Source organism: Malus sylvestris, chromosome 10 (assembly GCF_916048215.2).
Source record: "Malus sylvestris chromosome 10, drMalSylv7.2, whole genome shotgun sequence".
In the NCBI taxonomy this organism is placed as follows: domain Eukaryota; kingdom Viridiplantae; phylum Streptophyta; class Magnoliopsida; order Rosales; family Rosaceae; genus Malus; species Malus sylvestris.
In genome coordinates this window covers 23,403,964-23,419,211 of record NC_062269.1, presented here as the reverse complement: position 1 = coordinate 23,419,211, position 15,248 = coordinate 23,403,964, and the positions used below count along the sequence as shown (strand labels likewise).

The following is a 15,248-nucleotide window of genomic DNA, read 5'->3' as shown; positions in this document are numbered from 1 at the left end:
CTCTCATTTTGTTGTTCGATTATTGGCGGTGAACATTATTAAGGAATTTGAGGTCATTCGTTCATTTCTCATCAAACATTGTGAAAGTCATTCAGTTTTTTACGATCATTTATGTTCTTTTAATCATTTTAGGACGTATTAAATTTATTAAAAATTCTGTTTAACTAAATTTTCTATAATAAATCAAATTGCTAAATAGTAACCATTAACCACAACAAGTGGTCTAGTAATAATAAAAGTGTGGATTGCATTTCTTCAATAAATAAATAAAATGTGTGAGGTCGTGTATTCGATATTTCGAGATGGTGATGAGTCTGCTTGACTGTGCCTACAAATAAGATGAAGTTCCTTGTAATTACTTCAGACCCTAAAAAAAAAAAATTGAATAACCGTGACTCTTCCCTTTTATATGAAAAAAAATTGCTAAATTTAGCATTCTCCAAGACTTGCTGGTTACTATATTAAATTGAGCCCGCCCAAATTTCTGTTCTAGCCCTACTTTCAGAGAGTTGAGAGTGAATGCTCATATAGCCATGGCGGAGAAGCAAAGCACCAAAGCAAGCGGTCCAGGCCCGAGGAAGCCGAAGGTTATATTTGGCACCAAAGCACTTCAAACCGGGGACGGCGGCGATGTTCCTTCGAGCTTACTCGGCGGCATAGTCGAGAAAGGTATTTCCGATATGCCCCTGTCGGGCCCCACTCCACCGCCTCGCCCAACCGTTCTTCCTTTCCCCGTCGCTCGCCACCGCTCCGATGGCCCGGTAAGCCTGCAAGTTTGATACTTTGATCACCACTGTGAGAAGTTAAAAAAAAAAAAATTGTTATTTGGTCAGTTGTGTGAAAAGTTTTGATTTTTCTTTTTTTTTTTTGTTTTTTGTTTAATTGAAAGAAGGTTTAATAATTTAGGGAAAAACGGTAAACATGTATATGAATTTGTGACTGGTTTTGGTTGATTTGACAGCATCGGGGTCCGGTAAATAGTAAATTGGGTGGTGGGCAAGGGGATGAGGAGGATGATGAAGATGTAATGGACTTTGAACACATTAGGGATTTCGCTAAGCGGATCGAAAGGAAGAAGAAAAAAGATATGGACTTTAGTAAGTGGGCAGAGGAGGAGCTTGATGCAAATAGCTCAATAACTTTTAGGGAAACAATGGAAGCGAGTACCAGAAAAATTGAGTCAAGTAAAGTGCATTCCCCGCGAAAGAATGAACAAGAATCTGCTTTTGGTAGCTCGAAGATTGAACGAGGATCTGTGTTGGGTAACTTGAAGGTTGAACAAGAATCTGTTTTGGGTCACAATAACATGGAAATTGAAGCGGACATGAACGGAAAGTCCATGCCTGATAATATTCAAAATGAACAAGGGGGGTCTGTGTCGCTTGAGGCTCAGATTGATGAAGAGAACCGTGCACGGTTGCAAGGGATGTCTGCAGATGAGATTGAAGAAGCACAGGCGGAGATCATGGGCAGACTGGACCCTGCATTGCTCGAAGTACTCAAAAGGAGGGGTGAAGAGAAATTGAGAAAGCAAAGAGGCCCCAGCTCAGATAGCAATGAACCAAAAGCTTCTACTATCTCTCACAGTGGTCCGTCTCATGTGGCTACAAAAATTACTTCAAACAATACTCGAACTTCAGTAAAGGATAGATTGGAGCAGAATTCAGGCAAAGCCAGTGGCAGTTTGTGGAATGCTTGGAGTGATAGAGTCCAGGCTGCTAGGAACTTAAGGTTTTCCTTGGATGGGACTGTTATTATAGATGGCTTCCACCAGATATCTCGGAGTAGTAAGTTTTAATACTTGTTTATATGATTTTTGGCAGAAGCTAATTTTGTTTTTCGTTCTATATTTGAAGAGATTATGTATTCCTCGTCACTCCAGTTTTGCTTTTTACTTTTTCTGTTTTATATTCTCTAAAGCGTGGGACTTAGTTCTGTATTCTGTAGTTAAAGTTTCTCTTACTAAGAAATTTGTAGCATCAGTAAAATTTTTCATGTATGGGGAACACATGAAAAATTTTACTGATGCGATGGCAAGTGCCTTCGCCCATGAGCGGTAGGTCTCGGGTTCGAGCCTTGGGAGCAGCCTCTCCATAAATGGGGGTAAGGCTAGCCGACATTCACCTCTCCCAGACCCTGCGTAAAGCGGGAGCCTTGTGCACTGGGTACGACTTTTATGGGGAACACAACTGCACTGGATGATATTACTTTCAGAATGATAAAAATACCTCAATAGAGTATCAGGTAAAATTTTCTCCAATTTTACAGGTAATTTATCTGAGCGTGACTACCTGCGTACTGAGGGGGACCCTGGTGCTGCTGGTTATACAATCAAAGAAGCAGTGTCGCTCACTAGGAGTGTGGTCAGTTTATATTCTTGATTGCTGTAATTGTACATCAACTGTTTTGATAATGTATCTTTTGAATTTCTCTAAACTTGATGATGTACGATGTCCATGGCCCTCTATTATATTTTGTATCAAATCTTGTTGCTCCTGGTAAAGTTTGCTTCCTGATTTCATAATCTTGTTTTACCATATGCTGTTTGGTGGTTTCAGATTCCTGGACAGCGGACACTTGCTTTGCATTTCCTTTCAACTGTGCTTGATAAGGCATTGCATAATATTCAAGCGCAAGATCAGTTTATCGGAAAAGATGCTAGTAAAGTTGATAAATCCGCTGACTGGGAAGTTGATAAATCTGCTGACTGGGAGGCCATTTGGGCTTATGCACTTGGCCCAGAACCTGAGCTTATTTTATCTCTCAGGTGAATAATATCTGGATCCTTATGTTCCAAAATTTTGGTGAAACCAACCATATATAAATTGTTCCCTTTCATCTTGTAAACTTACTCTTCTGTTGGATTGTTTTGTGTACTAGTTGATATTTCAAACAATTATTTGATTTTTTTTTACTGGATGCCGTTGCAATTTAACTTCTAATTTATTGCAGGATATGTCTTGATGATAACCACAATAATGTAGTCCTAGCTTGTGCCAAAGTTCTTCACCGCATATTAAGCTGTGATGTGAATGAGAACTTCTTTGACGTTTCGGAGGTAGAGTTTTTCTTTTCTGTTCTTTTTACTACTCTAGTTATACATTTCTTTATTCTTTTTTTACTTTTCTGAAGTTTATGATCTATTGGTATTTGATTACTTCAAGCTTAATATATTCTGCCCTCAGAAAATGGCAACCCTGCATATGGACACATTTACTGCCCCTGTATTCAGAAGCAAACCAGAGATTGATGTTGGTTTCCTGCGTGGTGGATTTTGGAAGTACAACGCCAAACCTTCTAATATTGTTGCTCTCGATGAGGAAATTATTGATGATGAAACTGAAGGGAAACGCACCATTCAAGATGATGTTGTAGTTGCTGGACAAGATTTTGCGGCAGGTTTGGTGCGGATGGGAATTCTTCCAAGGCTTCGCTATGTTTTGGAGGTTAGTCCTTATTTAGTTTTTACATTCAGGACAACTATAAGAGCTGTGCAGGTATTTGATAACCACTCAAGGTTCCCAAGATTTATATAGAGAACCAAACACTAATTTAAATTCAGATGCTCACCTCCTTCCTCCCTAGTGGAACTTTGACGTTCATATTGCATGTCTTTAATCTTTTGTTAGTTAATGTAGAGAGGTTGTCAAATGTTACTAAATTGCACGGCCTCTTTAACATTAAACACGAGTGTAACACATCAGAAAACTCACAAGTGCCTAGCTTGAAGGATCCCTAAAGTCTTGACACAGGGTTATGGGTGCGTCATGTGTGCGTACATACTTTTTAATAAGTGCTTTGCTTTCTCATTCTTCTATCAAGGTAATGAGGGCTGAGCTATATTCTTAGTTCCCATTGTTGGATTGATGTGAATGTGGGTTTGTGGTGCATGAAAGAAAACACAGATTCAACAATTAGTAGTGTTACAATATAAAAAGGTGCTGCTAAAAATTTTTTTTGTTGAAGATGATCTGCAGTTTCCTCCTAAAGTGTATTGTTTTATGTTGTTTCAGTCTGACCCTACGGCAGCTTTGGAAGAATACACAATATCTATACTTATTGCAATTGCAAGGCATTCCCCAAAATGTGCGAATGCAATCATGAATTGTGAAAGGCTTCTTGAAACAATTGTCAGCAGATTTATCGAAAAAGACATTGTAGATATCCAGCTTTCAAAAATAAAGTCTGTTAGACTTCTAAAGGTAAGTAGTTTCTGTACAACTTTTATGTCCACTTGTCTAGTACGTTTTGTTCCTGGTGTTATAAGGGAATTATGCCTGCATTTAATTCCGGATAAAACTTATACTTTTTTCCTTATTTTTGTGTAAATAAAAGGTGATGGCTCAATCTGATCGTAAGAACTGTGTTGCTTTTATAAAGAATGGGACTTTCCAAACTATGACATGGCATTTGTATCAATCTATTTCCTTCCTTGACAACTGGGTAAAATCTGGAAAGGAAAACTGTAAACTTTCTTCGGCTTTGAAGGTTGAACAGCTTCGTTTTTGGAAGGTTTTTGTTCAGCATGGCTATTGTGTGTCATACTTCTCAGATATTTTCCGTAACTTGTGCTTTTGGCTGAACCCACCTACAATGGAAAAACTTATTGAGAATGATGTACTTGGTGAATTTACGTCCATCTCTACAGAAGGATACCTTGTTCTGGAGGCTTTGGCTAGAAGGCTCCCAAGTTTGTTCTCACAGAAGAGTCTGAGCAGTGAAATCTCTGAGCATTCTGGTGATGGAACTGAGTTCTGGTCTTGGAGCCAGGTTGGTCCAATGGTTGATATAGCTCTCAAGTGGATAGTTTTGAAGAGTGATCCCAGCATACGTAATTTCTTTGAGAGAGAAAATGGAAGTCGTGGTGGTCTTGCTTCCCAAGATTTATCAGTCACTTCCTTGTTATGGGTGTATTCAGCTGTAGTACAAATGCTTTCCAGAGTGCTTGAAAGAGTGGTCCCGGATGATTCTGTCCACTCACATGAAAGTGGTAGTCTTGTGCCATGGCTTCCAGAGTTTGTTCCTAGAGTTGGACTTGAAATAATTAAAAATGGGTTTATAGGCTGTTCAGATACTCTTGATGCGAAATATGGAAAAGATCCTAGCGGAGGTGACTCTTTCATTGAGAAACTGTCTCATTTGAGAAATCTGGATAAATGTGAAACATCATTAGCTTCTGTAAGTTGCTTACAGGGGTTAGTGGGGCTTGTTGTTAGCATTGATAAGTTGATAATGTTAGCCAGGACAGGCGTCCAAACACCTCCCCAAAATTACCCTTCATCAAGAGAAGAGAAAATACTCAAGGACGGTATACTTAAGGGGTCTTTGGTTGAATTGAGAAGTGTGCAAAATACTTTTATGAAGTTAGTTGCTTCTGAGTGGCCCCTTGTGCAGTCCATTGAGATGTTTGGCAGGGGAGGACCTGCTCCCGGGGTGGGAGTTGGCTGGGGTGCCTCTGGTGGAGGATTTTGGTCTGGTAGTGTTTTGTTGTCACAAGCAGATGCAAGATTTCTCGTTGACTTGCTTGAAACTTGGAAGCTTGTGTCCAATTTGGAAAGCCCCACAGAAGAAGAAATGACTTTTACTATGCTGGCAATTAATTCATCTTTAGGAGTATGTGTAACTGCTGGACCAACAGGCAGGACTTATGTGAGAAAGGTGTTAAATATTTTGCTTGATGTCTCAGTTCTCAAGTATCTTGATTTCTATATTCGACGTTTTCTTTCCTCAAATGGGGGTGTGAAACTGTTTGATTGGGATTATAAAGAAGAGGATTTTGTACTCTTCAGTAAAACATTAGCTTCTCATTTCGGCGACAGATGGTTATCCATAAAGAAAAAGCTCAAAGATAGCGTGAATTCCTCTGATAGTAAATCACTGAAAAAGGGCAAAGGTTCCCTCGATACTATATACGAGGAATCGGACACATCACCTTTGATCACTCAAGATTGCACTTCTTTAGTTGTAGAGTGGGCTCACCAGAGACTGCCACTACCCATTTCCTGGTTTCTCAGTCCAATCTCAACCCTTTGTGATAGCAAGCATGCTGGTCTTAAGAAATTCTCCAATTTACACGATCTCATGCAGGATCAAGGGAATTTTGTTGTAGTTGCCAAAGCTGGGCTTTTCTTCCTTTTGGGAATTGAAGCACTGTCCAGTTTCTTACCAGCTGACATTCATTCCCCAGTTAAAAGTGTATCGTTAGTTTGGAAATTGCATTCTCTATCTGTGATTTTACTTGTTGGAATGGGTGTGGTTGAGGAGGAGAAGAGTAGGGTTGTTTTTGAAGCTTTACAAGATCTCTATGGGAACCTTCTTCATCAGTCAAGGTCGTCTAACTTAATGCCAGAACATAGAAATGAAAACAACCTGGAGGTTCTGGCATTCCAATCAGAGGTTAACCAGAGTTACTCTGTATTTATTGAAACTCTTGTGGATCAGTTTTCTGCTATATCTTATGGTGATTTGATATATGGCCGGCAAGTTGCAGTTTATCTGCATCGTTGTGTGGAAGCTCCTGTGCGCCTTGCTGCCTGGAATACACTAACCAATTCTCGTGTTCTTGAACTTCTGCCACCTCTAGAGAAATGCTTTACAGATGCAGAGGGGTACCTTGAACCTGCAGAGGTACGGCAGCTAGTCACTGACTCGTTTGTGCTATTCAGTACTTATACGAGCTTTGAGTGATTTGTTATTCAGTTTTGAGTATTGCGTGCGTGCGTGTTGTGTGTGAGATAGAAATAATAATTGTGAATTAAAATTAGTGGCCTTTTTATGACAAAAGTGTGAAAATTTATCAAATCTTGTGCTTGTGCAGGATAATCCGGATATTTTGGAGGCATACGTTAAGTCATGGACTTCTGGTGCCCTCGATAGGGCTGCAAGTCGAGGATCAGTTGCATATACACTGGTTATCCATCACCTTTCGGCTTTCATTTTTAGCTCATACACTGGTGATAAGCTATTGCTTAGGAATAAGCTTTCCAGGTCTCTTTTGCGAGACTTCTCTCTGAAGCAGCAACATGAGGTATGCAGATTTTTCTTACAGTCGTTAAACTGTTCGCGTTTATCTTGTAGTAAGTCTGCCTTGAGAGTAGGTTGTGTCTAGCAAGTGGGTGAAACATAAATGTATATCATACAAGATATGCCTTCTTATACTATGAATGTATAACATGAATGTTCATTCAGACAACAACTCCATCTGCGTTGAAAATGATTATGGAATGTGCCGTATCATGATACTACTAATATGTATTTCCATAATAACTATTCATATCAAAGCTGCTGTCTCCGAGTCTCCACAAAGCAACATTTGAGGGAGAAAATCTAATGCCATGTGGAATGTAATTGCAGGCGATGATGCTGAACCTTATTCAATATAACAAGGCATCTATATCGCATGAGACCAAGCACGAGGATGGAGTGCCTGTGGGGAATGACTTTGAGAAGAGGCTCGAGTTACTGAAGGAAACTTGTGAATTAAATTCCTCACTTTTAGCTGATGTGGAGAAGCTAAAGTCATCCTTAAAGAACAATCTATCATGAGCAATTCTGCACTTCGTATGCTTTTTGTATGTGAGAGAGAGAGAGAGAGAGAGAGAGACGTCAAAAACATGTTTTTGCATATATTGATCGATTTTCTAACTTGTAAAGGACTGGACTTAAACTCCTTTAACTTGTGTACATGAAAAAATTAACAGGAATTCTTTTAACATGCTCAATCCAGCTTGTGTATGGAATAGCATGGGATTGACCAAATAAGAAGAGGCGCCCTGTAAGAGAATTGTTGAAGTTCTTGTATCTACAGTTTTCACCTTGAATTTGGGAACGAAAATCATGAACTTGGTGCGAGTTAGATCCACCAATTTAGCCCCGCCATCCCTTCCCCACCGCCACAAGCCGCTTCTCCCCGCCCCATTGTTGCGGTTGTTTTTTTTTTTTTTTTTTTAAATTTTCTTATAGTATTTTTTTCTAAATTATATTAGTGCCTGTTTGGTAATTCTCAAAAACAACTTGGTTGAACTTCTCTTCAGAACACTTTTTTCAACAACCCAAAAACTTGTTTGGTATCTAACCTGGAAACTATTCATATCTTAAAGGATTTAGGCTATATATGACCCAAAATCTTGTCTGTACAAAATCATTAGGTGGTGTTGGCTGAGGGAGGATATCGAGGTCGGGTCGAGATCTGAGAAACAACCTAGAAATTACTCACCAAGCCCCAATATCTTGACGACTTGATTTGGAACTTCCAATTTCACATTTCATACAATGAAATCATGTTGTTTTCAGGTGGGTTATGTTCACATATATGGTGATGGGTTGCTAATTTCAAATGTTGCCATTGAAATTGAGCAAAGTGAGCTTGAAATAAAGCTTCGGTATTGGTGGAGAGGTGAGGGTGGGGCTTGTGGGTGATTAGAGTGAGAGGATGGTGGGATGGTGGGAAGAAAATATCTTAGTCGCCGGAAAGATCCATGTGACGATCGACATAACCTCTCTCAGTCGTTCGAAAACGTCTCTCATCGCCCCCGGTGACTCTTAGTTGATGTTTGGTGTTGCTGGCCTCGATGCTAAGGCCATCTCCAATCGATCCGGCCAGAGGGCCATAAGGCTGAAAATAGCCCTAAATGACACTAAAACCGTCACCAATCGGAGGCTAGGCTAAAAGACTTGTGGGCCCCACCAGGGCACAAAAGTATAACCTAGCCAACCGACTGTCCCAAACCAGCCAGCCCCGACTGGTCCAGGTTTTTGAATCCCAACAGCTAGTTGCTGACGTTAGCTAGCCGTTATATTTGAATTTTTTTTTTTACAAAATTTTTTAAAAAATATTTAAAAATTCTATTTTTTTTCCCTATAACTACCTAAGCCATTAAACAACATTAAAAAAAATATTAAGTAACATGAAACAACATGAAACAACATTAAACAATATTAAACAACATTAAATAACATTAAGTAACATTAAACAACATAAAACTTATACAACATAAAAAAACATTAAACAACATGAAAAAAAACATTTAACAATCTAAAGCTTAAACGTCTACTCCATGCTTCTTTTGGCCCAAAGATGTGCAACAAGATCCTGTTGTAGGTACTTGTTTGTGGCATGGAAACATATCATCCTATGGCGCCTCATGTGCTCATTTAAAGAGATATTACCAGTTTTTGGATTCAAAGGCAAATTAGGCCCATCATATATTTTTGCACGAGCTCTTCTTGACCTATTTGGATCTTCTTGGTTGTGGGAATTATAGGCTAATATCCACCCTATTTATGGACATTGGAAGCTGAAAATAAGAAGTGCCATGCAAATAAAAATCCTATAAAAAATTCCCACAACCAATTACATCTCGACATGTGGCACTCAAAATTTTATCCGAAAAATTGAGATTACATATCAACAAGAAATCTGGAGAGTTACTCACATATCAACATGTGGCACTTGAAATCTGAGACGTAAAATTATTGAGATTCCTTATCGACAAGAAATCTGCAAAGTTACTCACACATCGACACGTGGCACTTGAAATTCGAGACGTAAAATTATTGAGATTCCTTATCAACAAGAAATCTGCAAAGTTACTCACACATCGACACGTGACACTCAAAATTTGAGACGTAAAATTATTGAGATTCTTTATTGACAAGAAATCTGCAAAGTTACTCACACATCGACACGTGACACTTGAAATCTGAGACATAAAATTATTGAGACTCCATCTCGAAAAATTATTGACGTAGTTTAATTTAGGTAACCATATAAATTCAATTAAAATAATAAATTATGTTTGACGCTATGACCCTTTGGCCCATTCAGTTGGAGATGGTAAGAAAAATGGCTTGACACTGTTCATTAAAATATTAATTTCTTGGAGGGCTATAGCGGCAAAGAGAGCCCCTTGACCCTCCTTCGGTTGGAGATGGCCTAAGGTCTTACAGATGTTGGGAAGAAAGAGCAAAAAATAAACAATAAAAACAGACTTTTGTTGTTCTCAGATTTTAGGCTAGTTTTTGAGTTATTTTTTAATTCAAGTTTCACAAAACATCCTTACCAAACAAGTTTTTAAGTTGTGAATTGAGAAACAATTTTTGAGTTAAAACCCTTGAACTCAAATAGAATACCAAACAATTTTTTTTTTTTTGGAGGTTTAATAAAAGCTCTTATTGCTATTCACTTTTAATCATAAAGATATTTTTGGTGGGAAATGCTTATTAATGGATCAAACTTTATTCTTTATTTATTTTTATGTCATTATATCATTTATCATGGGGGGTTATCGGGTGACCCGTTAATAACGGGTTCTTAATGGGTATACATGCGGATAACACGTGGGTAACCTGTTTTGACCCGTTAAGAAAAAATTTATTTTGATAATTTTAAAGTTTAATTACTAAAAGATTTATTATAAAATACAATAGCCATATTAATATATACAATATATTCTATATTAAATATATAGTTTTGTATTATTATTCTATATAAGTTTAAAAAAAAAGTTTTAGTCATTATTTATTTTTATTATGAGAGTTCCTTATTATCATTACTAGGATAAATTTTACTTAACATGTTGTTGTCCAAAATTAAAATAAACTAATATAGTATTTGTATAGGCATGAACTAAGAAGACATACATACAAGTATGAAAAATGTGAAAGAATATATAAACACTCGTGATTCATCATTATTCCTCCACGAGTAGATAATGGTTACCTTACATTATCGTTTAGATTTTTAAAATCCTCCAAACCTTCATGAATAATGTTTTTTATTTGAGGGAAAAATTAATAAAATTAATAATAATTATTGTAGAAGTGTAAAAAATGACACGCCCCGATCCCGATGTCCTAGGGACAAAGGGATGGTCACGTGCTGGCCGACACCCGAAGGGTGACGAAAGCCATTTATTGAGTGCAAATGCTGACAACAAGGGATAGATAAGACTTATAAATATAAGAGAATAAAGAATATGTATTTAAGGAACGTGTTCAGAGCACACATCTAATCTAGAACATTAAAAGAATTAATATAAAAATTGAATGAACACAGAAATGGGTCCTACACCGAGAGGACTCGAAGATACCGATGCGGAAGTGCCTGGATGCCGGGATTGTATGCCTCGATCCTAAATCCTGAAGGGGGCGCAAAACAAACATGAGTGGACCAATTTGATATAAATATAACAAAACAGTTATCAACGTACTAACCCCCAAGTTTTATGAAAATACATATATAATGATAAACATAGGTTTTCCGAAACCTAGCATGTCGTGCAATGTCTCAAACCATAACTCATATATAATAATCACTAGTGAATTGTCCGATAACCCCCAGGCCCCATGCCGGCTCCCCGTCTCTGAGCAGACAGTCAGAGGAAAATACACTTCAGGCTCCATGCCGGCTCCCCGTCCCTGTGCTAAATAGCCAGAGGAAACACACTCCAGGCCCTATGCCAACACCAAACCGTCGCCCGGGACGGACCGGAATCTATCCCTACGTCCCGTAGCGGAAAGGACCACTAGGTAAGTACAAAACCATTGAACATACATATATTGAAAAATAACTTCATAGTATAAAGTCATCCATCATCTATACTATAAAGAGGTGTTCGAAACATGTTCTAAATATCATATCGTCATCCATCAGATATTCTATAAGAACACGGGTTATAGGAAAAATAGTAATAATTTAAAGTAGCCTCAATAAGCATGTTATCTCACAAAACGTTTCATAAAACGTAATCATCAAATCATGCTTTTCATGTATGCATTTCTACTATAAAACATGCATTTTAGAAGGGGTCCACTCACAGTACTTAGTTGCCAAAAGCTGCGCCACTAGCGAAGACGGAAACGTCACAATAATTGCCCCTAAGCACATAAATGGTCCAATTAATAAAACTATATAATAGCAATTGAATTTGGGAAAACGGACATTGGAAACGGATCCAGAACGTCGAATTACCCTAAGAAGGGTCCCGGACGAAAACCCGAAAAGTCAACCCTAAAGTCAACGTTGACCGGGGGTCAACGGTCAAACTAGGTCAAACGGGTTTTAGGCTTGAACCCGGATTAGGGTTTAGAGTTTAAATAAAAATAGGGGATTTGGGATTGGATGGGTTTAGGGTTTTAAAGGATTTTAGGAACCTAGGATTTTTGGGTTTAGGGTCCTAAGGTTAAAGGGTTTAGTGCTTAAGGCCCTTAAGTTAAAAGGGTTTGGGAAAGGGCTGAAAGCCCATTCAGATTGGCCCAAGGCCTTAATTCTAAAACAGGAAATAAATAAAAACCTCAAAAGGTTTTTGGGTTGGACTAATGGGCTGCGGGCCCTAAATCTAATGGCCCGAAGGCCTTTTGGGTCCTAAACCAATAACAAATAAATAAAAACAATTAAAAGGATTGGGCTAGGGCTTTGGGCTTATGCAGTACGGGCTTAAGGCCCGTGGGTTTGAGAAACGGCCTGAAGGGCCTGGTTTGCCAAAGAAGAAGGCCGGAAATTCGGCCGGAAAACCACCCCACTTTAAACGGCCATAACTTTATCACTACTCAACGAAATTAAGCGAGACAAAAACGAAAGTTGTAGCCCTGGAAGAGACGAAGAGAATGATACCTCACACGACGTCTAACTCGCCGTTGTTTGGCCGGAAATTGCCTCGAAATCCTCGGAGGTCGCCGGAAACTGGGTAAGATTCAAATGAGTATAACTTCTTCAATACTCAATGAAATTGAGTGAAACAAAAATGAAAGTTATAGTACTCGACAAGACGAAGAGATTGATACCTTGCACGCCGGCCAAAAGAGTTGCAGCGAGGGAGAGAGATGAGGTCCGAGAGAGAGAGACACGGGAGAGTGAGGTAGAAAAGAGAGTTGAAAGAGGAGAGAGACCGGGGAAAAACCAAAAAAAATCATAAGGTGGGTCCCACGGGCTCACTAATTAAGGCTTTAAAACAATTTTTTAAAATATAAAAGGGGTTGGGGTGTTTCAAAAAATGTAAAAAAAAAAAATATACAATCACTCATAGTGACAAACTTTACAACTTTCATGAAGGGGTCAGCTTTGAAATCCAACACTATAATTCATAAACCTTAAATTTATATTTAGCTGTCGATTGCCATTTACGCTTTGTTCTTCTTACTGAATTTCATTTTTTAAAATTTTCTTTTTTGAAAACATAATCATATGGCGAATGTAAGAAGATGAACGGTTCAGATATTTGATATCACGTTTCGATATTTACGGTTAACTGAAATATGAGTCGATGTCATATAGTTTGTAGAAACTTTATAAACATCAAGCAGTATTTTCACTAACCGTAAAACTCTGCATATAATATCAACGGTCTAAACCGTTCATTTTCCTGCATCCTCTAATAGATCAAGTTTTCAAAAAACAAAATCTGAAAAAATAAAATTTGATGAGAACAATGAAGCGTAAATGTAAACAACAATCAACGGTTAAATTTTGATCTATGATTTATATGATTATAGTGACGAATTTCGAAGTTAAGCTCTTCATGAAAGTTGTAAAGCTTGTCATTATGAACATTTAAATATTTTTTCTATATTTTTTTACACTTCTACATTAATTAAAAAACTATTAAAGACTTTAGGTAAGTGAAAATATAAGAAAAATACGTTTTTATGTTTTGGATGTGACAATATAGTATGTATATACTTATTTAGTATTATGTTTTTCATTTGATTATTTATTGGTTTTAAATATATTTTCCTTAACGGATAACGGGTCGGGTCATATTACTTGTTAATATTATTAGGTTGATTTCGGGTCGGGTCATTTTACCCGTTTATTTTAACGGGTGTTACACGACACGACCCGTTAAGATATCGGGTATGACACGAAAACGACACGAACAAGGAAAACATGACACGAATGCCAGGTCTACTTTGCATATTTTTCACTCTATTGCATTATTGTTCTACTTTTTCATCTTTTGCTTATATGCTGACAACTCTTCTGTGCAGCTATGCTTTTATCATGTTGTCTATGTTGTGCAATTCCTATTCTGTCATATTTTTCCAGTACTGATGATCTCCTTCTTCTAATTCTGCTTCTTTTTCACTGTCTTCTTTTATCTTGTAGCAGGTTGCTGCAGTTTCTTATTTGAAATTTTGAGGCTTCCAATAAGGCTGATGATGGATATTTGTTTCGTTGTAGATATACATCTTTTCATCTTCTACTACTAATAACATATCATAATTAAAATATTCCTCCAAGGCAAACATTTGGGTTCCATGATGCCTCAAAATGTGTTATAGCGTAGGAGTTTATCTGTAGGGTGATATAGAGGACTATATGAAAGATTCTTCGTCTGTTATGGCTATGTGCCTTAGCTCTTCCTTATGCATATGTTTGCACCAATTTGGAGGACTACTGATAAAACTTATACAATTTTTTTCCAGACTTCTAAGTAATCTTATGCTATTTTCTTAAACTTAATTGGGATATTTCTAATTGGCAACTATGGTTAATAAAAATCTTATCGAGATAACCAAAATCTAATAGCAATAACAGGGAGAGAGGGACGAGCTTCTTCATTGTTGCCGCAAAAACTCATCTTCGACATGCTATTGGACTAGGTGAATCCTTCAGAAAACAAACGTCCATGGACCCCATAGCTGTGCACCTACAAGCATGTCTAGGACAAGCCTATGCATTCGTTCGTCCAATGCCACCCCTTGCTAATATCCAACTCAATTCCAAAGGCAACCGAGGGAAGAAATCTGCTACCGAGGTTAATTTCGACAAGCTTGTGTGTAGTACCCGCATCCCCAAAGGTACTTGCATTCACACAGACAAGCATGTCGAAGAAAAACAACTCACAAATTCCCACCCCCTCTCTTGAGTTTGGGGGGCACATTAAAATCTTTATGCTTGAGCTAAACCGTATCATTCTCACTCCCAAGCATGTCGAAAAAAATCCACCCAAAGATTTCTCCCCCCGCACCCATGTTGGTGGCGACGGTGGTGTTGAAGCAACACTACACCCATGAGCGAGAATGCCCCAAGATCAACACACAACATGTGATGGGTGTGGCGAGCTTGTCATCTCTAAGGTGATGGGTGCTGGGCCTGCTAGCTGCTTGGTATGGTTGTCAAGCAGGGAGCACCCACCCCCCTATATAAGTTGGATGAGTTGTAAACTACTCAATTGTTAAGCTGTAACATCAAACTCCTTTTTGTTTGAAATGATTGATCCAATAAATGTTGGATTAGTGTAATTTAA

General features: G+C 38.1%; 1 protein-coding gene and 1 long non-coding RNA gene across 2 annotated transcripts; one reads left to right on the top strand and one right to left on the bottom strand.

The window, feature by feature from the left end:
* Nucleotides 1-399: 399 nt before the first annotated feature.
* LOC126587274 (transcriptional elongation regulator MINIYO-like) lies at nucleotides 400-7,791 on the top strand. The gene is made up of 10 exons (XM_050252314.1): nucleotides 400-761; nucleotides 962-1,787; nucleotides 2,269-2,363; nucleotides 2,559-2,767; nucleotides 2,953-3,058; nucleotides 3,186-3,446; nucleotides 4,014-4,202; nucleotides 4,336-6,627; nucleotides 6,818-7,027; nucleotides 7,354-7,791. Exons 1-10 carry the CDS (start codon nucleotides 534-536, stop codon nucleotides 7,543-7,545), a joined length of 4,608 nt encoding a protein of 1,535 aa, XP_050108271.1. The 5' UTR covers nucleotides 400-533; the 3' UTR covers nucleotides 7,546-7,791.
* Nucleotides 7,792-11,417: 3,626 nt separating this feature from the next.
* LOC126587285 (uncharacterized) lies at nucleotides 11,418-12,731 on the bottom strand. Its single transcript, XR_007611020.1, has 2 exons — nucleotides 12,614-12,731; nucleotides 11,418-11,877 (listed from the first exon to the last, which is right to left on the bottom strand). It is a non-coding gene; the product is annotated as an uncharacterized LOC126587285 (long non-coding RNA).
* Between the last annotated feature and the right edge of the window lie 2,517 nt (nucleotides 12,732-15,248).